Source organism: Erinaceus europaeus, chromosome 6 (assembly GCF_950295315.1).
Source record: "Erinaceus europaeus chromosome 6, mEriEur2.1, whole genome shotgun sequence".
NCBI classification, from domain to species: Eukaryota; Metazoa; Chordata; class Mammalia; order Eulipotyphla; family Erinaceidae; genus Erinaceus; species Erinaceus europaeus.
The window spans coordinates 52,644,805-52,668,597 of record NC_080167.1 but is presented as its reverse complement, the minus strand read 5'-3'; the positions used below and the strand labels follow the sequence as shown (position 1 = coordinate 52,668,597).

Below are 23,793 nucleotides of genomic sequence, written 5' to 3'. Positions count from 1 at the left end.
GCCCCAGAGGTCCCAGGTTCGATCCCCAGCACCATCGTAAGCCATAGCTGAGCAATGTTTCCTCTAGTATCTTTCTGTGCCTCTGTCATTAAAATAAAATGGATATTTAAAAAATGTGGGATACATTATATTTATTATTATTATTATTTTTAATATTTATTTATAGGGGGCTGGGTGGTTGAGCACACTTATTACCATGCACAAGGAACAAGGGGTCAAGCCCATGAGGTCTCCACCTCCAGGGGAGAAACTTCACGAGTAGTGAAGCATATCTGCAGGTCTCTCTCTCTCCTTCTCTATCTTCCCATTTCCCTCACAGCTTCCCTCTATCATATCAAATAAAACACAAATAAGTAAATATCTTTTAAAACATTTATTTAATGCAATCACATCTGTAGCGTGATGCTCTGGTTCTCTCTCCCTCCATCACTCTGGTATACGTGATGCCAGGGGTTGAACTCATGAGCTCATGCTTGTAAGCCCAACCCATTGGCTTCTGTGCCACCTTCCAGTCTTTTTTTTCCCCTTTAATTAAAACAAAGAAATGAATAAACCTTTGTCCAGGGCGAGTGTCTGAGTGGAATAACTGAGCTGGTGCGGAGCTGGATTACGCGGAGCCCCTACCACGTTGTTTGGCTCAATTGCAAAGCCGCCTATGGCTACGAGTATCTATTCGCCAACCTCAGTGAAGAATTTGGAGTCCAGGTATGGGCTCCCCTCTTTCCTTTCTGTGTCTCCTCATCCTTCTGAGTGCACTATCTTTCCTCCCCTCTCCTGCTCCCACTACAAACTCTCACAGATGGAAGGAATTATATCACGTGGGTCAGAGATTAGCATCTCAGCTGATTCACTTCCTGTGGGGAGACGGGGTCCCCAGAGGAAGCATTTTCTGAAGTGGTGGGTTAGGAAATCCGTGTAGTGATTGTGACTGGCACTGAAAAGAAACTTGAGCTAGAATATGCCCTTTTGATTGTGTGCAGTCAAGCTAATGATTGTGTGGAAACTTAAGGGGGGGGGGCAGTGAGACATATAACATGCGTCCTGGGGTGAAGTTGAAAACTATTTTTCACTGTGAGTCACGGTAAAAAATGTGTCCAGAATATTGTCCCTAGGGCCAGAGCTAGCTCAGCAGGTAGAGCACATACCTTACTATGCTTGAGGCCTTGGGTTTGATCACTGGCACCATATGAAAGCACCATCTTTCACTTCCCTCTCTCTGTTCAGCTGGGAAACCAATTAACACTATTATTCATGTCTGTGCCGCTGGGTTTATTCATATGAGTAATTATATATCTTTGCACACAGGGTCCTCATCCCCTTTGATGGATCTTACCAGACGAGGGTGGGAGGGTTTTCACCTGCTTCTTCTAGATGGTTCCACCTCAGCTGCCCAGGGCTGGGCTCTTAGGACCCTGTCTTCAGGGAGCCCCCTTCCTGCAGTGCTCATGTGGACTGCGGCTTCTACTCTTTTGATAATGACTGTGAACAAAAGGAGTGCTCAAACCAGTTGGACATTTCAGTTGTAGCTGTTTCGTGCCTTTTAATATAGGACTCCAGCTAACAAACTTGTGCAAAGAACTCAATAGTTTAATATAATTTAGTGAAAGAATTTTTTCCCTGCATTTTGAAACTAAAGAAAAAGTTCTTTTTATGCTGACTGCTCTCTTCTTTCCTGCATCCTTATTTTCTTAGTTTATTCCTTCTTTAAGTCTTCCTGTATGAATATGTTGGGGGTAGAGTTGCCAATTCTACATTTAAGGAAGGATTTGCTTCTGATCTGATATTATACTTCATTTATCAATTAAAAAAAAAAGTATTACCAGAGCACTGCACAGCTCTCCCTTATGAGGGTATTAGGGATTAACTTGGGACTTCAGAGTTTCAGGCATGACAACCTTTTCCAGAATCATTGCTGTCTCTCCAGCTCCTCATGCTCTTCTCCTTAGGTTCATGTAGATAAACTAGACATGTTCAGGAACATGCCCGACATTCTTCATCATCTCACAACAGACCGGGGCACCCAGATCCATGCATGCCGACACCCAAAGGTACGGAGCACTTTACTTTTCTGTGTGTGGGATCCATAGAAAACAGCATTTGAGGTTGAGAAGGGACCTCAGAAATGCCATTTTCTAGGCTCCTCAAATGCATACATGTGAAAGTAGAGACCAGAATCCCAGGCATTAGCCCAAGGTCTCACCAGGCCAGTGCCCTCTGGGGGTGAGGCTTCTTAGTCAGGAGACAGAGACACTCACAGCTATTAAATCTGTCTGCACACACATAATCAGTAACGAATTGTGTGATGAGACTTCTGGAGGCAGGGCTACAGAGTAGCAGCAGCTGTCTTTTGCTCTCTGGGTCAACTAGGAATAACAAAGAGGATCACCTGAGAATGCACCAAGACTAGAGTAGGATTACTTTGGGAACCCACCAAGACATGGGTGAGTGCAAACACCCATGTGGCTTGTGGACAGAGGAGCTTAAGGAGAGATTCCTGGGGCTAAAAGTCCGTATCTACTTTGGAGTGGCTGTTAAATAGCCTGCCAGTTTGCCAGTTGAGGCTCCACCTCTGGTCTGAGTTTTATCAACAGAAAGACTGTTGAAAGGAGGAGTGGACACCCTAAGTCTCACCAATTACAAATGTGTGTCTCCATTGCTACTGTCCCTTGGAGGCTGGAACAGCAGCAGGGAGGCCCTGTACTGACATCAGGGCAGAGAATTAATTGGGCAACTCAGGAGAAGATCTATACTTCCGGTGGTCTGGAGGTGGGGCTGTATAGTGGGAGTATTTCCAAATTGTTCTCCTGATGAATTGGGAGACACAGTGAATAACTGCCTCAGAATCCACAGAACACAAACAGGATTTGTTTAGAAACTCGAAGCTGCCAATGACTACTGCCCAGCTCAGCTCTGACTGCTGGAAGAACATGGAATTGGGCTCAGGGCTTTGGACCCTCAGGGCATGGAAGTCTCTTTGCATAACCACTGTGCTTCTCTCCCTCACCCTGCTTTATCTCTTGGTTAGGAGTGAGCAATTAAGCTAAAAAACCTATTTACACTTAAAAAGCCTCAGGCTTCCATAGCCAGGGAAGAACATAAGAGGGATTAACAGCCAGGTTGCTTCCATTTTAGGGATTGAGATAACATTGAAACAATGGCTATTTCCAAAACTGTGAAATCTTACTACCTTACTTAGACACAAGTCAATCCAGACAAGTGTGATTAGTGGATTTAAAAGTACTGAGAGAGTGACCTCATAACACACCGTATACAGTAGTTAAACCAAGAAAAAACACTGGAGAAATGAACCAGAACAAAAGCCAAGATAAAAGCCTTCCAAAGGAAGAAGCACATCAGACTGAGGACAACATCCAAACACTAATTGAGACATTAGTCACAGGAGTGAGGAAAGCTTTTGAAAGTAATATCAGAAATGTGGAAACAGCAAATGAGACTCTGACAGAAAACATTAGTTATCTCAAGGTAATTAGAGAGCTGAAAGCTGAAATAGTTGAACTAAAAGCACAGCTAAATATCAGAACAGGCTGACAAAATAGTTGAGCTTCAGAAAACAACAGAGGGGAGAGAGAACAGTAAGTGAGGTAGAAAACAGAATTAGCAAGATCAAGGATGAATTAGAGAAAACTAAGAAAGAAGAGATCTCAAAAAGAGATTAAGAAATACTGAAAACAACAGAGACATATGGGATGACCTCAGAAGAAGTAATATAAGCAATATTGACTTACCAGAGGAAGAAAGAGAGGGAGGGGAAGAAAGCATTCTACAGGATATAATAGCTGAGAACTTCCCTACTTTAGACAACATAAAAAACATAAAGGTTCAAGAAACCCAGAGGGTCCCAAACAGAGTTAACTCAGACTTAAAGACACCAAGGCACAGCATATTTAGAATGAAAAGGAATAAAGATAAAGAAAGGATCCTGAACACTGCAAGAGAAAAACAAAGTCACTTACAGAGGAAAACCCGTAAGGTTAACAGCAGAATTCTTGACACAAACACTAAAGGCCAGAAGAGAATGGCAAGATATCTATTGAGCACTCAATAAGAAAGGCTTTCATACAAACTACTATATCCTGCTAGACTGTTATTCAGACTAGATAGAGGCATAAAAACCTTCTCAGACAAGCAACAGTTAAAGGAGGTAACTATCACCAAGTCTGCCCTGAAAGAAGCTCTGAAAGTTCTCCTATAAAGAACAATAAACATACCAGATGTCAGAACACTCTAAATTTTAGAATAGTGGCATAATATCTTCAATCTATAATATCAGTAAATGTCAATGGCCTGAATTCACCAATTAAAAGGCAGAGAGTAGGAAGATGGATTAGAAAACACAACCCAATCATATGTTGTCTATAGGAATCCCACTTAACTCAACAAGACACACACACACTCAAAGTGAAAGGATAGAAAGATATCATACAAGCCAGTGGACCACAAAAAAGGGAAGGAACAACTATTCTCATATCTGACACAATAGACCTTACACTAAATAAAATTTAAAAAGATAGGGATGGACTTTACTTAATGCTCAGAGGATCAGGCAGTCAAGAGGACTTAATTATTAACATCTATGCACCCAAGGAGAGGCCATCTAAATACATCAAACATCTACTGAAAGAGCTACAGCAGTATATTAACAGCAACACACTAATAGTAGGGGATTTCAACACCCCACTCTCTTAACTTGACAGATCATCTAGGTAGAAAATCAACAAAGAAGGGAGCTAAATAAAGAGATAAATAAACTAGAACTATTGGACATTTTCAGAGTCATTCACCCCAAGATACTGGAATATACATTTATTCAAGTCCACATGGGTAATTCTCAAGGATAAACCATATGTTAGGCCACAAAGACAATGTCAACAAATTCAAGAGTATTAAAATCATCCCAAGCATCTTCTCAGGCCACAATGAAATCAAATTTACACTTAACGGGAGTTGGGTGGTAGTGCAGCAGGTTAAGTGCATGTGGCACAAAGTACAAGGACCGGCATAAAGATCCAGGTTCAAGCCCCTGGCTCCCCACCTGCAGGGGAGTCACTTCACAGGCGGTGAAGCAGGTCTGCAGGTGTCTATCTTTCTCTCCCCCTCTCTGTCTTCCCCTCCTTTCTCCATTTCTCTCTGTCCTATCCAACAATGACAATATCAGTAGCAACAGTAACTACAACAATAATACAACAAGGGCAACAAAAGGGAAAATAAATAAATATAAAAAAATTAACACCAACAACAAAGAGAAAATTAGTAAAAGTCCTAAAATATGGAAACTCAGCAGTATACAACTTAACAACTATTGGGTCAAAGAGGAAATTAAGGAAGAAATCCAAATCTTTTGAGAAGTCAATGAAAATTAAGACACAAGCTAGCAAAATATTTGGGATATAGCTAAGGCAGTACTGAGAGGGACGTTCCTAGCCACATAAACACACATTAAGAAATGAGAAGAACTCAGATAAGCAATCTGATTGCACACCTTAAAGACTTAGAAGAACAAAAGACCCTAAAGCAACCAGAAGAACTGAAAAAATTAAAGTTAGGGCAGATACAAATAGCACTGAAAATAAGAACACCATACAGAAGATCAATGAAGCTAAATGCTGGTTCTTGGAAAGAGAGAACAAAATCAACAAACACTTAGACTCACAAAACAAAAAAGGGAGGAGACTCAAATAAATAGGATTGTAAATGAAAGAGGAGATATCACAACAGACACCACAGAAATCCAATGCGTCGTGCAAGGCTTCTATGAATAACTATATGTTACCAAGCTAGAAAACCTGGAAGAAATGGATGAGCTCCTAGATACCTACAAACTTCCAAAATTAAATCAAGAGGAACTAGCCAAATCACAGCCAGCAAAATTGAAACAGTTATAACAAAACCTTCCCAAGAATAAAAGTTCTGGACCAGAAGGTTGTACAAATGAATTCTACAAAATCTTCAAGGGAAAAAAAAAGGTAAAAAAGAAAAAAACAAAGAAAATCCTTCAAGGAAGAGTTAATACCTCTGCTTTTAAAACTCTTCTAAAATATTGAAGACACAGGAATACTCCCTTCCAGCTTCTATGAAGCCAACATCACTCTGATAACAAAAGCAGACAGGGACACAACAACAGCAGCAGCAGCAAAACTACAGGCCGATATCTGATGAACATAGATGCTAAAATACTGAACAGAATTCTAGCCAACCACATACAGCAATATATTAAAAAGATTGTTCATCATGACCAAAGGATGCAAAGTTGGTTTAATATAAGAAAATCAATCATTGTGATCTACCACATCAATAAAAACAAGACCAAAAACCACATGGTTATATCAGTAGATTTGACAAAAGCCAACATCCTTTTATGATCAAAACACTACAAAAAATGGGAATGGAAAATTCCTCAAGATAGTGGAGTCCATATACAGCAAACATATCCATTGTCATCCTTAATGGTGAAAAACGAAGCATTCCACCTCAGATTAGGTACTAGACAGGGCTGTCCAATTATCACCATTACTATTCAACACAGTGTTAGAAGTTTTTGCCATAGCAATCAGGCAGGAGCAAGCAATTAAAAGGATACAGATGGGAAGAAGCCAAACTCACTATTTGCAGATGGAATGATAGTATACATAGAAAAATTTAAAAGAATCCAGCAGGAAGCTCTTGGGAATTTATCAGGCAATACAGTAAGGTATCAGGCTACAAAGTTAACATTCAAGTCAGTGGCATTCCTCCATGAACACTAAGGTAGCAAAAGAATAAATCCAGAAATCGATTCCTTTTACTATAGCAACAAAAACAATAAAATGCCTAGGAATAAACCAAACAAAAGAAGTCAAAGACTTGTATATTGGAAAATTATGAGTCACTCACTATTCATAGACATAGAAAAAGACACAAAGAAGTAGAAAGATATTTCATGTTCATGGGCTGGAGGAATTAACATAAAAATGAATATACCTCTCAGAGCCATATACAAATTTAATACAATTCCCATCAAGATCCCAACCAATTATTTTAGGAGAATAGAACAAAAGCTACAAATGTTTATCTGGAACCAGAAAAGACCTAGAATTGTCAAAACAATCTCGAGAAGAAAGAATAAAACTGGAGGCAACACACTCCCAGTTCTTAAATTGTATTATAGGACCATTGTGAGCAAAACTTTGGTACTGGAACATAAAGACACACTGACCAGTGGAGTAGAATTGAGAGCCCCCATACCTGTGGACATTTAACCTTTGACAAAGGTGCCCAGACTATTAAATGGGGAATGGAGAGTCTCTTCAACAAATGATGTTTGAAAAATTGGGTTGAAACGAATTGTGTGATGAATGATTTTTATTGAAATTAGTAAGATGGCATATACTTTAACATTCACAACCCACTTTATTTTTTGAGACTCATGACATTATATTGTAAACTTTATTTTTCTGACTTAATTTTTAAAATTTTAAAAGTACTTAATTTTTTTATATTTTATTTATTCCCTTTTGTTGCCCTTGTTGTTTTATTGTTGTAGTTATTATTGTTGTTGTCGTTGTTGAATAGGACAGAGAGAAATGGAGAGAGGAGGGGAAGACAGAGAGGAGGAAAGAAAGATAGACACCTGCAGACCTGCTTCACTGCCTGTGAAGCGACTCCCCTGCAGGTGGGGAGCTGGGGTTCGAACCGGGATCCTTATGCTGGTCCTTGTGCTTTGCGCCACCTGCGCTTAACCCGCTGCGCTACAGCCCGACTCCCTAAAAGTACTTTATTTGCAGAGAGAGAGAAATTGAGAGAAGGGGAAGATAGAGAGGGAAAGATACCTGCAGCATTATTTTTGCACTTGTGAAGTTTCCCCCCTGCAGGTAGAACAGGGGGCTTGAGACTAGATCCTTGCACATGGTAATGTGTACACTTAGCCAGGTATGCCACCGCCTGGTCCCTGCCTTTCTAAATATTTTAAATTAATATTGGCAGACTCTATTGCAAGCATTTCACACATATACACGTGTACAATCCATCACTTCTTTAATCTCTTTTAATACAGGTCTAGTCTTCCTCTCACCACTGCTATTTTTAAAGTGTAGGACTGTTGTTTCACAGAATGTACAATTTGGAGCTGTTTCTTCATGGCTGACATTTCCTTCCATGTCTAGAAACATATCTACATTCATTTTTGAGGTTCTGTCCATAAACATAGCTGTTGAGAACATGATCCGTTTTTCTTTGCTTTTCTTCCTGGGTTACTACTGGGGCTTGGTGCTGGCACTACGAATCCACTGTTCTTGGTTGCCACTTTTTTTCTATTTTTATTTGAAAGGACAGAAAGAAATTGAGAGTGGAGAGGATAGACACCTACAGACCTGTTTCACCATTTGTGAAGTGTCCCCCCTTGCAAGTGGAGATCTGGAGGCTCAAACCTAAGTCTTTGCACAGGCCCTTGCGCTTCGTACTGTGTATACTTAACTGGTTGTGGGCCCCTTTGAGCTGCTTTTCTATTGAAATATCTCCTAGGCTGAGGAATACTTCCAGTGGAACAAATTGCCCTGTGGATCAACATCTCGAAATGGGACCCCACTGCACTCAATTAGCATTAAACCATCCACCATGTGGTTTGGAGAAAGAACCAGAAAAACCAATATAATTGTGAGGTAAGTGAGCAGTGTAGGTCTTTTAAGAAGCCCTGCATTGAGGTAGGCTGTCCTGTTCATTTTGGCTTAAATGCAACAAAGTCCAAGAAGGAGAACTCTTGTAGTAATGGGTAACACCTTTGTGATGTTTAAACTTTATTTGAACAAAAGAGAACTTTCTTCTAGACCTACCTGGTGACTAGTTTCCCAAAATATGCTCTCACTAGGGAGCTGGGCTCGCTGGAGACTGAGGGTGTCTTGCTTGGCAATTGATGTTGTAGGGAACAGGAGCCCTCAGTGGGTTGAAGAACACTAGGGTCACCATATTTTAGCAATGTTTTCCTAGAAATAGCTGTTCAGTGTCTACAGCATATTTATTTTTGGAAAGTGGTCTCTTCTAGCCCTTTCTTGATCACAGGGTAGTTTCCAGTGGGAACAGGTTAGATGGCAAGGATTGAAGTTGAGGAACTTGTTTAATTTTTCATATGTGACCCATTTTGTGTTTCTTTTCCCTTTAGGACTGGAGAGAGTTCATACAGAGCTTGCTTTTCTTTTCATTCTTCCTACAGTGAGGTAAGAGGCCCCTCCCTGCTTGTAGCCATCACTACTGACTGCTCTCAGTGCTTGAGCACTGTCCCCTTGACTTCGTAAGCTCTCTTTACCCCTACCACTTAGGATTTGCTGGGACTGCTCCTATAGAAATGCAGAGAAGTTATATCAATGATGAGCTTGTCTTCAGAGTACAAAGGAAATTTTATTAGCATATTTTTTCAGCCTGAACAATGATGAATGAGTAGATGGAAGTTTTTCTTTCTATATTGCTTCCTTTATCATTTCCCTGCTGGAGTAAAGCTTTTTTTTTTTTCTCAGTGAACATTACAGGATAAAATTGTATGATGGTCAGCTTTAAGGTCCTGTCCAGATTCTTGACCATTTCTAAAATTTGATTGTACTATAGACATTTAAAAGTAGTTCTGATTGTTCAACAGTGGGGATTAAAAAGGCTAACTGTGATACAAAAGCCCTTAAAAGGACATAGTTTAACAGAATTACTCAGTGTGAGAACTTAAGATGTTTATTACATACTTTTATTATACAATATTGACCCCCTACTAGAATGGGGGCTTGATTATGTAATTTATCTGAAAAGTCTTCATACATTTTCAAAGTAAATGTTAGCATTTTATATGTGCAGATACCATTTTTTTGGGTATTTGAGGAAAAACACTTTTTTTTGTTTTTTCCTCACAACAGTGGCTTTGTACAAATTCAGGGCTGAGGTTTTCAGATCACACAGACTAGAGGAGGGGGACCTTAAAGCTTGTTCCCCCAGTGTAGTGGGGGCTGGACTTGTACATGGCAAAGCAGGCATCCTTCCTGGTCAACTATGTGAGAGGCCCTACATATGAACAGGCTGCTAATGACATGTTAGACCAACTCTTGACTTTAGTACTGCCATTCCTGTACTTAAAAAAGATCCATTTTCCTAGTAGCTAATATATATTTAAAAAATTTATTCCTTTTTGTTGTCTGTTTATTGTTACCCACGTCATTGTTGTTGGATAGGACAGAGAGAAATGGAGGAGGGGAAGACAGAGAGGGGGAGAGAAAGACACCTGCAGACCAGCTTCACCGCTTGTGAAGTGACTCCCCTGCAAGTGGGGAGCAGGGGGCTCGAACTGGGATCTTTACGCCAGTCTTTGTGCTTTGCGCCACCTGTGCTTAATGTGCTGTGCTACCACCCAGCTCCCAGTAGCTTAATATTTTGTGTTTGGGGTATATGGAAACAGTACTGCAGCAGTGAGCAAGGGCCAAACTAATGAATTCAACAGGTAGATTCTTTCCAGAATTCCAAGCAGCAACACTCTTATCAAAGAGCCAAACTGACACTGTTTTGTAAATTTTTTTTTAAAAGACTTAAAAAATATATTTTTCCTTTCGTTGCCCTTGATGTTTTATTGTTGTAGTTATTGATGTCATTGTTGAATAGGACAGAGAAATGGAGAGAGGAGGGGAAAACAGGGGGGAGGGGGAGTGAAAGATAGACACCTGCAGACCTGCTTCACTGCCTGTGAAGTGAGTCCCCTGCAGGTGGGGAGCCAGGGGCTCAAACTGGTATCCTTATGCTGGTCCTAGCGCTTTGTGCCATGTGCGCTTAACCTGCTGTGCTACCACCCGACTGTTTTTAAATTTTTATAAAACAGGGTTTCTTTTGGTTACAGTTTCATTGGTTACACTCTAGTCCATACCAAGGTGTACTGAAATGCGGATATGAAAGTCCACTGCTTGCTGTGGGTTTATTTTGGATAGAAACATGGAAGGGGGAGGGAGATACCTGCTGCACTGTTTCACCACTGTAAAGCTTCCCCCTGCAAGTCAGGACCAAGAGGCATTGAACCCAGGTCCTTGCATGTTACGTGTGTGCACAACCATCTCTGTATTGACATTCTTTACCAGAGCATCAGAACCTGACAGTGACAACTCTATAAAACTGATGTTGGTGTTCAGGTGCAAGAAAGTGGTCTGAGAGCAGCTTCTGAAAGCAATTCACTTTTATGGTACAATTGAGCTTAGTTTCACTACCAAGCCCTGAGCTATTTTGAGAACCTCATGCTGATGCCTTACCCTTGGTTTGGCATCTGGCTCAGCTTTAGGGTTCCTTTCTGATCTCAGCCAAAAGCATCCAGTGGAGCCAAAGGGCAGGCCTCATTTTCTCTGTCAAAATGACCACCATGTCCTTTCTCATTGATGCAGGTAGCAGTAAAGTTGGGAAGCATTAGCTTTTCGGGGTTTATAAAATTATTGTCCCGTGAGGCGTCATTTCCCTGCTACTTGGGGGGGAAGAAAGGACTCTGACCTCCCTCTCCCCACCTTCCAAAGATTAGTGCTAGTCACCAATCAAGCCTCTGAGTTCTGTTTAGTTACCATTTAAGAAGCTAGAATATGAGTTATTTAAAACCAAAGTGATTTAAATATCATGTACCCTCAAATCTTCCTAAATAGGTGAATTTTCATTATACAGTATGTGCCCAGTAAAATGTGTTTCTCCAAGTCTACTATAGAGCCACTATGTGGTCACTTGCAGAGTGTTAGTGGCTCAGTGACAGGGTCTCCACTTCCGTGTTCCGCCTTTCTGCTTAGTTCTGACTGTAAACAGCTTCTTTTTCAGTCTACCTATTGTCCCACTTTCATGTTTTTGTGCTCTTTATGAGTGAGTTCACTGTTTTGACTCTAGAGTTTAGGCGAGAGAGACAGCACAATGATTCTGCAAACCATTTTCATGCCTGTGGTCATAAGTTCCCAGGCTCAATCCCAAGCCAGACCTGAGCAGTGCTCTGTCAAAACAAACAAATAAACCCCCCTCAACACAGCATGCTGACATTTGTCATTCACCACTGAAAATGGACTACTGTGGATAAATGAATCACTTTAAGGCACCCCTCTAATAAAATGGCATCAACTTTATTTTCACCCACCTTGAATTTGGATTGTGCAAACCGCATAAATTGTGGGTAGGCCAATCAATAATAGTTTCAAGTATATGCTGGCTTTGAAAATTACCAAAGAAATTTATGAAAAGGGGCCAAGTGATGGTGAACCTGGTTAAGCTCACATTACAGTGCACAAGGATGCAGGTTCAAGCCCCTAGACCCCACCTACAGGGGGAAAGCTTCACAAGTGAAGCAGGGCTGCAGGTGGCTCTATCTCTGTCCAATAATAAAATTTTTAAAAAATTATGAAAAATGTCTGGAGTTAATGATATTCCTGGGTTACTGTCTGTTTTGACTTGGCGCTTTATTTCGAAGTCAGGTACGAATAATTATTTGTGTATCAATTTCACCTATATGGAGGGGATATTTTGTGGTGTCATTATCACTTTGTAAATGATTTTTTTCTGAATATTTGTTGCCATCACTGGGTTAAACACTTTATACACATTGTCTATTTATACTTTTGACCAAAATCACAAGCTCACCAAGATCTAGTTAAGGAACAAAAGCTGAAGCTACCTGGGTTGTAGAGCTGATTTGACAGTATTCCTCTGGCTAGCATTCTGAACTATGCAGAAAATGTAGATGAATTTTGTTGCAAGCCATTGACCTATAGTTAATGACTATTTAACAACAGAGAATTAAATGTGGGTGACTGGCCTCCTCGGGTAAGAAATACTGAATCTCAATACCATTTCATTAGGGGAACAGAATCACGTAGGTATGCTTAAATGTACTGTGGCTCAGCACTGAAGAATTTTTGGGGTGGGGCTTAAAGTTTGAGTGCTTTTTCCTAAGAGGACCCTGGGTGGTAGATAGCCCCTTAGCATCTAGCTTTGAGATCCACAGCCATTAGACTTTTTTTTTCACCCCAGAGATAACCAATCCATGCTATTTTCTTTCTTCTAGATTAAAGACTTCTTGAGCTACATCTGTCCTGTGAATGCATATCCAAATGTCATCCCAATGGGCACAACTATTGATAAAGTCAGAGAAATGTGAGTAGTTATAGTTACTACTGGTGGGACTTGCAGTTGAGCAGAATTTGTCTTCAGTGTTAATAGGGGTAAAAATGAAAACTGATGTGACTTTCTCCAGTTAAGTAGTGCTAGAAAGGCTTCTGGAATAGTGGCACAAGGAAGTAGCTGGTAATGAGACTCTCAGAAAAGGGCAGGACACCCTCAAGTCTTGTGCCTATTAGCCCCCCCCTTAACTTTCAGCCTCTAGATTGAAGAAGTCAACTTTGTGAGAGTCTTGCTAGTAAGCACTCAGCCACTTCTGGTTATCTACACTACATTTCCTGAATGTCAGAAGGTGTCACTCTATTAGTAGTTTCTAGACAAGGAATGATCTTTGTGCATTTTGCATTCCCTCAGCTAGTAAAGTATCTACAGGCTGTATTTAAATGTTCATACCGAAGTCATTATTCTTATTTAACATGGCTTTTCAAAAGAATGTGATGTTCCCTATGTTCAGTTAGCATCTTTGCAAACAGTTGTTTGTCATCCAGCAGTTCTCCCCAAATGAAAAATATTCATGTTGATTTCAGTTTAAAGCCTTTATGCCGATCTCTCCAAAACACCGAACCAAAGTACAAACCACTTGGAAAATTGAAGAGAGCTAAAATTACCTACCAAGACTCAGGTAAGAATGACCCTAGATTAGAGGGCTGTTTCTCTGTGACTGCTTTTCAGGGTGCCCTAGTATGGTCAAAACTGTACTGGGCAGAGGCAGACATGTCACTTGACCTCAGGACTTTTTCTTCCTGTTTTCAACCTGTAAAAACCTCCCTTATGGTAAGACAGTAAGGAACAAACTGCTTGAGTTGAATAGTACAAGCAAAAAGCTGTTATCCTAACAATGGGAACTGAGCATTTTGATCACTTCCAGTGAAGAGCTCTTCAGAATCTGAGTAAAGCTCTGATGCATTATAGCAGCTGAATTTTATAAGGAGGAGCTAGTTACTCTATGTACCTCAGTTTTACATACAAGAAAATTCCCTATGAATTTTAGAAAAAGTTTGCCAAGAATGTCCATGGCTATTTTCTAGCTACTATGAAAGTATTACCTTATATATTTTCAGAATTCCTGTGGTTCAATGGTTTGTCATTACACAGTTAGGTTATTCCATATCTGTTATTCCATATCTGTCCCTTTTTGTGAGCACATACAAGTTTTATATGGTTATAACAAATAATACATAATGTCCGGATAAATTTAACAGTATAAAACTTTACTTCCTTCTCAAATGAGTTAATATGAAAATAGTAACAGATTCAAGTCCTGTACAGTTGAAATATGTCATGAAACTAGTATAGGCAGAACACAGAATTGACACATTTCATAAAAAGACAGCTTTGGCAAACTAAAACAGATATATAACCCATGACTTAAAAGTCCATCAGGCAGAAGTACAAATCAAACACTATGTCAGTCTCCTCACTGAGAAAATAGAAGCGAGGTGATGTCTGTGGTCTGACTTTTAAATAAATGTGTTTTAAGACATAAAAAGTTAACACCAGAACAGATGTATGTAGTATTATCTATTTATTGGATAGAGACACCTGCAGCCCTGCTTCACCACTCATGAAGCTTTCTCCCTACAGATGGTGGCTTGAACCCAGGTCCTTGTGCATTATAATACGTGCGCTCAACCAGGTGCGCCACCACCCGGCCCCCGTATATAGTAATCTTGTAAGAATTTTCTTCCTTAGGCACTAGTAGATGGCAGAAAAATTTATAGCATTGTTCAGTGTGGGGATGGAGCCTCAGACATGAAAGTAATCAGCTTACTGAAGTGGGCTTACTATATATACTTAAAGACTTCTACAAAATATGGTTAGTATTCTTGCTTAATCATATACACAACCTAGCTTTGAGCCTGGCCCTTACTATAATGGAGGAAGCTTAGGTGTTTATTTTGAAAAAAATAGTACCAGGATCTGGGAAGCTGATTTTTAGTTCTTGACAGAATATGGCTTATTCTATATACTGCTTAAAGGTAATCTCTATTCACCTCAATATCGATCACAGCCCTATATACTTAGGAACAAATTTAAACAGCACACCTTTTTATCACATTGTGTGGAGATGATTATATGGGTCCCATCACAATAAGCTAGAGCTCCAAAATGCTTTCTTTTTTACCACCACAATGCTCAGCTCTGGCTTATGATGCAAGGGACTGGACCTTGGAGGCAGTCTCTTTGTGTGTAACTATTATGCTATCTCCACCCCTTCCAAAAAATGTGTAGGCCCAGATTGAAATCCAGAAAGCTGTGATTATCAGTATGATGGAGTGTAGGTAAAGTATTCAGGAGAGACCTTCCTCCTATTTGTAATTTTGTGAACTAAAAGCTATCATTTGGACTTTTAGTAGAAGTACAATAGAAACTAACTCTCTTGTGTTTTACCTGTTCCATAGAGGAGGAGGATGACCTCTTTGATGATCCCCTGCCACCACCTTTAAGGTATAAGGTTTCAAAACTGCAGACTTCACACCCTGATACAGTTCCAAAGACTATAGGATTCTCAAGCCAGCCTGAAAGTCCGAGACGAGAAGGCTTCAAAGCTGAAAGGATGCAGAGCTCTCTTTGGGCAAATTTTATAGACTGTGAAGAATCTAACAGTGAAAGTGAGGATGAATTACAAATCTCACCTTTATCTGAAAGAGATCTGGGTCACCAGCAGAAGACTGAAATGGAAATACCACAGTGGGAAGTGTTCTTTAAAAGAAAAGCTGCAGATGATGGTTTAGGAAATGGTCCTTCATCCACAGAAGCAGAGGGCTCTCAGTCACCAAAGCTTTTTAGTGATTCAGATGGGGAGTCAACTCACATCTCTTCTCAAAATTCTTCTCAATCAACACACATTTCAGAACAGGGGAGTCAAGGCTGGGACAGCCAATCTGATACTGTTTTATTATCTTCCCAGGAGAGAAACAGGCCAAAAATCAAAGAGTATATTCCTGCCTCAGAGACAAAAGAAAATGTTCCTTGCCCAGAGGATACTTACACTGCTTTAAAATGCAGAGATCAATATTTAAATATAGCTCCTAGTATTGGAGAGCCAACTACTTTAAGCAGTAGAAAAAATATACCTCAGGATAAAATGGTGCTAAACACTAGCTCCAGTGCAGATTCGTAGAGCTCTTCTGATTTTGAAATTCCCTCAACTCCTGAAGCTAGCATCAGGTAAGAGCATAGTAGTTGAAAAAAGGAAAAGGTCATACATAGATATTTAAGACTCAAAAGCACTCTACTTTAGAGCAACCACTTAAAAAAAAAAACTTAATAAGCAAAATCAAAATTGTTCACCAAAAATGTTTATACTATTTAAAAATGCAACAATAAAGCAGAAACAAGTTACAGAACTATATTGATATAATTATCAATAACTAGATCACATAACTGGATTATTTTTCCCCTAGTTTTGTACTAAGTTAAAAGGAGTGAAAAAACCTGCAGTGCCTTCCTTCATACCAAATGCTCTAATAATTCCAGTTCACCAAGAAGACATGGCCCAAATTCAGGGAGTACTTACTGTACAATATACAGATCACAAGAACAGAACATAAAAACAACTGGATTTCACGTTTAGAACACTCACCAAGGCCATATCCTGGATCAAAGCATTTCATACTGAAATAATAAACTATTATTGTAAACTTATGGCTATATCTATATATCTACCTCAAAAGATGTTACACATCAAGGTTGGTATGAATAGTGGTTTAAAAAGAAAAATTAGGGTCTAGAAGGTAACTCACCTGACGGTGCCTTCTTTGCACCCAACCCAGGTTTGAGCAGGGCTCCCACAAAAGCTGGAGCAGTGATAATATAGTAGGTAAAATTAGGATCTAAGAGGGAGTAATTTAATGACGAAAGTATGAGTGTATTCTGAGTCATTCAACAAAATCCACAAATAGTTCGTGAATTTAACAGTTTTAGACTAAAGAAGCAGAGATTTCATGTAAAGTTTTAATGTAATCTCTAAAATAATGAACATCTATTAACTACCTATGATAATCAAAAACAAAGACACAAATTAGGATTAAGATAAACTGGGTGGTCAAAGGAGCCAATGGTAAGATGTCCCAAGAACTGGTCTTATTTCTTCAGAAGGGAGTATTCAGAAGATAAATTAAAACTATAAACTTGTGTACACTTAAGGCTTTTATAGTAATTCATGATCCAAGGTGAGTGCTCAACATAACCTTGGCATTTTGGTTGAGTTTAGCGTAAGAACTGCCTATTCATAGCACAGAAATAACAGCTAATATTTTCTATGTTGTGTTTACTGTGTGACAGTATTTAAATCTTCACAGGCACCTTTTGAGGTAGATACATTCATTATCCCCATTCACAGACAAGGATACTAAGGCACAGAGATTATTAGATCACACAGTTAATAAGTGGTGTCATCAAGACTCAGATACATGCACAGTTCAACCCCAGGGCCAACTATAAAAGGAAAAGTGAAAACATTTTTAAAATGCCAAGGTATATCATAGAAGAAAACCAGTGGCTAGCTATATATATGCTTCAGAGATAGGAACAGGTTTTTAAAGTCTGCCTGGGGCCAGCTAACCTGATAGGGAAGTTCTAGTGCTGTAGTATCTCACCCTTTATCTGAAAGCTCAGTGACCACAAAGAAATAAGTCTGCCTAAAGCTGGTTAAATATAAAGAGGAGATATAGCTTATAGCTTCTGTCTGGGTGATCTTGTATGTCAATGTTACCTAATTAGTCTAAACCTCTCTTCTTTGGTACACTATAGTACCAATCCACAGAGAGCTAAGAAATATAAGTATAAACAATCTAAGGCTTGCTCAAAGAATGTTAGCTTTAATTCTGAAATCCCTTTGAACTTTCCTGGAGAATTTAGCACAAGAACCTGGTAGTGGTACCATCCACATTATAATAAACATGAAATTCTATTTTAATATTGAAATGTCATGTCAAACCACTACAGCTCTTCCTAGAAAGAAAGAAACCATATAACCTTTGGTTTATGTCCACAGGTAGTCAGGAGTCAGGAATATGTCTTTTTTGTTTGTTTTTGGTCCCCATTTGTAGCCTTGGTCAGGAAATGACAGTATATAGAAACAAAAACAGATAAGCCAAGATAAAGAGAACTGAATAGGAAACTAATTTACTTTGCTAAAAAAATGAAGTGTAAATAAAACTAAGTCAGAAAGTTCTTGTATAGATAATAAAAACAATGGTATTAACTTGTACAGTCGATCAATTTAAACAATCTAAATATTATTCTTGAGTATTTGTTTTATACTGAGAATACAGCTGACTAAAATTTTTATTTAATGTTTTTACTTTACTATTAAGCTTTTTAGTACCAGTATGGATGACAAACAGGTGTAAAATTTCAAAACTACTCAATTTCTATTTGGACAGAAAGTTTACTAAAAATGGACACTTCCCTTTGCCATGAAGTCTTTTTTCTTTTTTTACATGTAAAGGAGACAAGAATACCCAATATAACACTGATTTTTAAAAAGGATAGTAAGATACACCTTTAAATCTATGAGAAATGTAAATTCAAAGTAAACAATATCCAGTAAATAATGACCCTTATCACTTATATTCTGACTAGGTTTTCGTAAGAACATAAATGTTCAAAAAATTAAACTGCATTTTTCAATACCTTCTGCAAATTTTGATTAGCATATATTGAGGTTCCAAACATGTAAACAATAGGCCCTATAATATCAAAGAAAAAAGTTATGTGTTGGCAATAAAATGAGTAATAAACTGTAGCTTCTCAGAAAGGAGCTTAAGGACTATGAAGATAATGGAAATGCTGCAGTCTTGAAGTCCAATTTTACCCAACCTTATTTTAGGTCATAAAAAGCCTAGGTCAGTGAGCTGAGGCAGAACTTAAATTAGGGATACAGAAAGCCAGATTTTTTTTGTTTACCTTCATGCTGGACATCATAATTAGAAATCCCAGAATCAGAGATGAAAACAGCTTTTCCTGATCGAAATGTTACAATAGAAAAAAAAAAAAAGCTCCATTTCTGTCTTTATAGTTCAAGTAATAAATGGTCTCATCATTCAAGCACACACACTGGCCAAATTGATCACATTTTAAAAAATTCATATATATCAGTTCAAAATATAAATTATTTTTAAAAGATAAACTTGAAGGAATTATAAAAGTTATTAAATTTGGTGAAAATGTTAAAACTGCCTTATATTTGGAAGCTGTGATGTTAATGAATGTATGAAACATAATTAGGCACAGCTCCTCATAGGTTTTCTGTTTTCATTGTTTAGACCAGATACATTCAACTTGGGTCTTCTCATTAATGCTGCAGGGCCTTGAACTGCCCTATGTCCCTTGCCTGTCACTCCAAACAACCCTCCTGTGGTCCCACTGCCTTCTCCTTTCCAAGGATAGCGGTTTGTGACTGTAGAATCTTAGGGATTCTTCTAAAGGATTTTTTCCCCCAAAGAACTACTGGCTCAGACATACACTTCTGACAATGGTCTAGATTGCTTCAAAATATGAAATCAAGCTGCATTTTTATATTTAATTTTACATGTTCAATCTATCTGTCATTAATATTCCAATTTTCTAATGAAAGCAAAAATAAGAGTACAATTCAGTATCACCCATTTGACTAAAAAATATATATAGTTGATAAAAAGGAATGACAATAAAGCAAAAAAAAAAAAAAGTATATATATATATATATATATATATATATATATATATTTGCCCAGGTTGAATTGGCTGTTTCTCTAAATTCAAGGAATCTGGGCAAGTTAAATGTTTGATATTTGCAACTTTTACATTATCAGTTTAACACTGAGGCATTCTTGACTTGCACAGTCTTTTAGGTATGCATATGCTAATATGTAAATAGTTTGGTATCTAGCTACCAAATGTGTGTATTTCAAATTAGTCTATGTGAAAATTGCTTTCTTTGCAAGTACTAATAATACATTTGGCCAGTGATAAAAACATGAATTATAAATTAACATAGTAGTTTTGATACTGAGTCCCAAGTATTTAAAAAAAAATTATTAATAGAAAAAATAAAACTACAATTAGTTCAATTTCCTGAAAATTCAGTTGAGGTAACCTCTGCACGTCACAGCTCCACATCTGCATACAGTTCTGACCCTCTTTTTGGCTGGGCTTTGGTCAAGAGAATCTGAAGATATATCTCCAGAACCTAAACACACAGAGAAAAAGAAATACAGAAGAGTATTATGACATTCAGAATAGCTTTCAGATTTTTTATCAGTTTTAAAGTAGATTACAAGGGTGTTTGTAGTTTCAAGATTATAAAAAATTAACTTCTAAGAGAATCTAAGTTCCTTTAGTATATGTAAATTGAATATTCAGAGATAAGTGAAAGCAGTTTGAGCTAAAAGTATGTATTAGCTCAAAACTGAGAATCAAGCAGTAACACTATGTAAAGTACAACATTTTTAGAAAAACATAGAACATATTGTGTCACAATAGCAAATAAAAGATTTTTAACAGCCAAGTTGAAGCAGGAATGGAAGTTCACATGAGACAACACTATTTCCAACCTTCTGAATATGTATCTCTTGGTAAATATTCCGAAATGCAAGGAATATTCAGAACAGATGTTTCCATAACGATGAAGGTTCTGACAAAAGGAGATGCATAATGTATAAGACAGCCTTGCTCAGTCCACTATTAAGACACATGACCTGGATTCCAGTTCCAGCTGCTAGGACAGCTTTGTGCGAATAAGACAAGTTCATACCACCTCTCCCCACTAAACCCCCACCTTAACATTAGTTTAGCTCAGATGGTGTAAGGTTTTTCTCCTATTCTGATTAATTTCAAATTTTCTATCAGTTTTAAAGCAGTTAGCAAGAGTCCTACTGTATTTAAGACCATTACCTAAGTTAATTTCCAAGGAAACCTAAATTCCTCTGCATATGAAAATATCTCATACTGAAACCATCAGCACCCATGAAGCTGCACTTGGAAACCATACCTTTCATTTGATAATCAAATGTCAGCTCTTCTCCAGCATTTATGGTTCTTGTAGAAAATAATGCTATTCGGGGAAGCCGAGTATCAAGATTATCAATGAAAACATTGAATACTTGAAGATTTGGGTTACACTAAAAAGGAATATTAGAACCATTTAAGTGAAAAATGGTATGAACAAGCTTTTGTACATGTCATACAATGAATTTTCCAGAATATTAGTTTTGTAAGTTCTAATCAAAATTACTTATTGTTTAGGTCTTTGAGGCATACACATTTAAAAACACTTTTCACATACAGAAAATTCAGATACATAAAATACTAGAGAAAATACCTTAAGCCTATGTTTTACCATGTAGCCTCAATTATTAACATTTTTACAGTTTTATTTCATCTAGTCAACTTTTAAGTTTTTATGGAGACTTTTACTACAAATCCTATTTAACATCTTTTATTTGTAAATATCTCTAAGTAGAACTAGTAGAACTGTTAAAAATATCAAATAGGGGTAGGGAGGGTGACAGATAATGGTTAATGGACAATATAATGGAAAAGACTTTCATGCCTGAGGCTCCAAAGTTCCTGATTAAATCCCCTGTACCACAAGCCAGAGCTGAACAGTGCTCTGGTAAAAGAAAATAAAAATAAAAAATATTTTAATCAAAGCAATATAGAATCCAAGCTTAATATCATGTGAGGTTTTGTTTAAATTTTTGCTTGAAATACTTCAGTATTTGAGAACTCTACTCTAGATTATAAAATATGCACAATCCAGTGAATCATGCTAGGAAACCAAAATAAGGTTGAACTGTCCTTGAATAAAAAACATTGAGAGTATCTTAGATTACCATTAAGAAAAAAAAAAATCAGAAAATAAGGTTACCAGAAAGTCTCTGATATTTCACTGCTAATCATAAACTAGTATATGAAATTGATAAAAAGTTTAAGGGTCTACTACTTTATGTGGTCAGTTATCTAATTTAGTGACATACAATTTTCTTGTAATCTACAAGATGGAGATAATGTGAACCTCACAAGTCTAATGTTATCCACCTAGAGCTTGTCCATAGATTACTAACATTTGTAATTTTTGGAATACATTTAAAGTACAAAATTATGGAGTTCAGGTTCCAGCTGTATTCTAAATTCTTTACAAGTACAAATTAATAATTAAAGAAGAATGCTACTTTATAATTTAGAAAAACAGCCATAAATACGTCAATATTCTTAAATATTTCTTTCCTCTCAATTTCTGCCTTATCAAAAAAAAGTATATATATATATTGAGAGAGGGAAGAGGAAACAACATGAGGTCCAAAGTTCAACTCCTGACATCACATAAGCCAGAGTGATGCTCTGGCATGTGCATGCAACACACATTCTCTCCAGTCCCACCCCCCAGTTCTTCCTTGTGTTAATACATTTTTTAAAAGCATACACATACTTTGGCTATACATCCTAAAGCCTAGCTGCTAGCTTCTGTAAGAAAACTATATAGTTGTGACCCTTACCCTTTTTACTTTCAAATTCTAGTTCATTATTTTCTCTTCCATGATGATACCTATCTACCTTAAAAAGTAGTTGTAAAGTTTACATGAAGTAACATGTAAAACAACTTCTTGGAAAATGTATGATAGGCACCGCAAATAATTTTTCCTAATACAGCAATAAGACTACACTTAACAGACAAGGTATTCATATTTAAATCCTGATATTAATTTGACATATTAAAAGGTATGCAATTTAAAGATAACTACTCCTTTAATATGGAAACTCACTAAAAGCAGTTAAATCTTTAGTCCCATCTATATGTTGAGTGCTTACACTGTGATTCACAAAATGAGACACATTTCCGTATTGAGCTGCATCCACTGTGAATTCATCAGATTCATAGTCTAGATCAAAGAGATAAGTGATTCCTTTGTTGTCATACAACTGTCCCCGTCTCTCAGCTTCTTCACTTGTGATTACCTAGAAAGAAATAACTATAGTGTATCATATAGTTATTGCTGAAGTGGAGAAACTCATCCATAATCCATCAATTAATATAGTAACATATACAAATGTTTAAAGGGAAATGCAAGTATCACCAAAACAAAAATCAAATAAACTAGAAGAGCAAGGTAGAAAGATCATAGAGAACAAACAGTGCAAAATAAGTAGTCAGGCAGTGGCGCAGCTGGTTAAGCGCACGTGGCACAAAGCGCAAGGATCAGCCTAAGGATCCCAGTTCGAGCCCCTGGCTCCCCAACTGCAGGGGAGTTGCTTCACAGGCAGTGAAGCAGGTCTGTAGGTGTCTGTCTCTCCCCCTCCTCTCCACTTCTCTCTGTCCTATCCAACAATAATGATATCAATAACCACAACAATAGTAAAGAACAAGGGCAACAAAAGGGAAGATAAATATTTTAAAAAATTGGAAAAAAAAAGTGCAAAATAACTGGCTTTTTTTTTTTCTGACCAGAGCACTGCTCTCAATTCTGGCATATGTTGGGGATCAAAGCCAGGGCTTCTTGCATACAAGTCCTATGCATCACCACTGCAAGTCTCAACAACCAAACAACTGATTAAACTGGAAATCAGACAACCCAGCAATTAAATTTTGTGTACTATTTTCATTATACTTTACTGAGAGAAGGGTTAAAAAAAACTATACAACTATAATTCCCTATAGTA

General features: G+C 37.9%; 2 protein-coding genes across 3 annotated transcripts in view; one reads left to right on the top strand and one right to left on the bottom strand.

Moving 5' to 3' along the window:
* Window positions 1-16,794, top strand: part of DCLRE1C (DNA cross-link repair 1C) — a 39,193-nt gene extending 22,399 nt beyond the window's left edge. Inside the window, exons 8-14 of the mRNA XM_007532076.3 lie at window positions 565-705; window positions 1,947-2,048; window positions 8,518-8,654; window positions 9,152-9,206; window positions 13,034-13,122; window positions 13,674-13,768; window positions 15,549-16,794. Of these exons, the coding sequence (XP_007532138.2) occupies window positions 565-705; window positions 1,947-2,048; window positions 8,518-8,654; window positions 9,152-9,206; window positions 13,034-13,122; window positions 13,674-13,768; window positions 15,549-16,270 (1,341 nt within the window). The 3' untranslated portion in view covers window positions 16,271-16,794. The remainder of the gene's footprint in view (window positions 1-564; window positions 706-1,946; window positions 2,049-8,517; window positions 8,655-9,151; window positions 9,207-13,033; window positions 13,123-13,673; window positions 13,769-15,548) is intronic.
* A 3,362-nt stretch (window positions 16,795-20,156) lies between these two features.
* Window positions 20,157-23,793, bottom strand: part of SUV39H2 (SUV39H2 histone lysine methyltransferase) — a 38,098-nt gene continuing 34,461 nt past the window's right edge. For both annotated transcript variants that reach the window (XM_007532075.3, XM_007532074.3), the window contains exons 4-6: window positions 22,945-23,091; window positions 21,125-21,254; window positions 20,157-20,323 (exon numbers count right to left, since the gene is read on the bottom strand). In XM_007532075.3, the coding sequence (XP_007532137.1) occupies window positions 20,217-20,323; window positions 21,125-21,254; window positions 22,945-23,091 (384 nt within the window). In that variant the 3' untranslated portion in view covers window positions 20,157-20,216. The remainder of the gene's footprint in view (window positions 20,324-21,124; window positions 21,255-22,944; window positions 23,092-23,793) is intronic.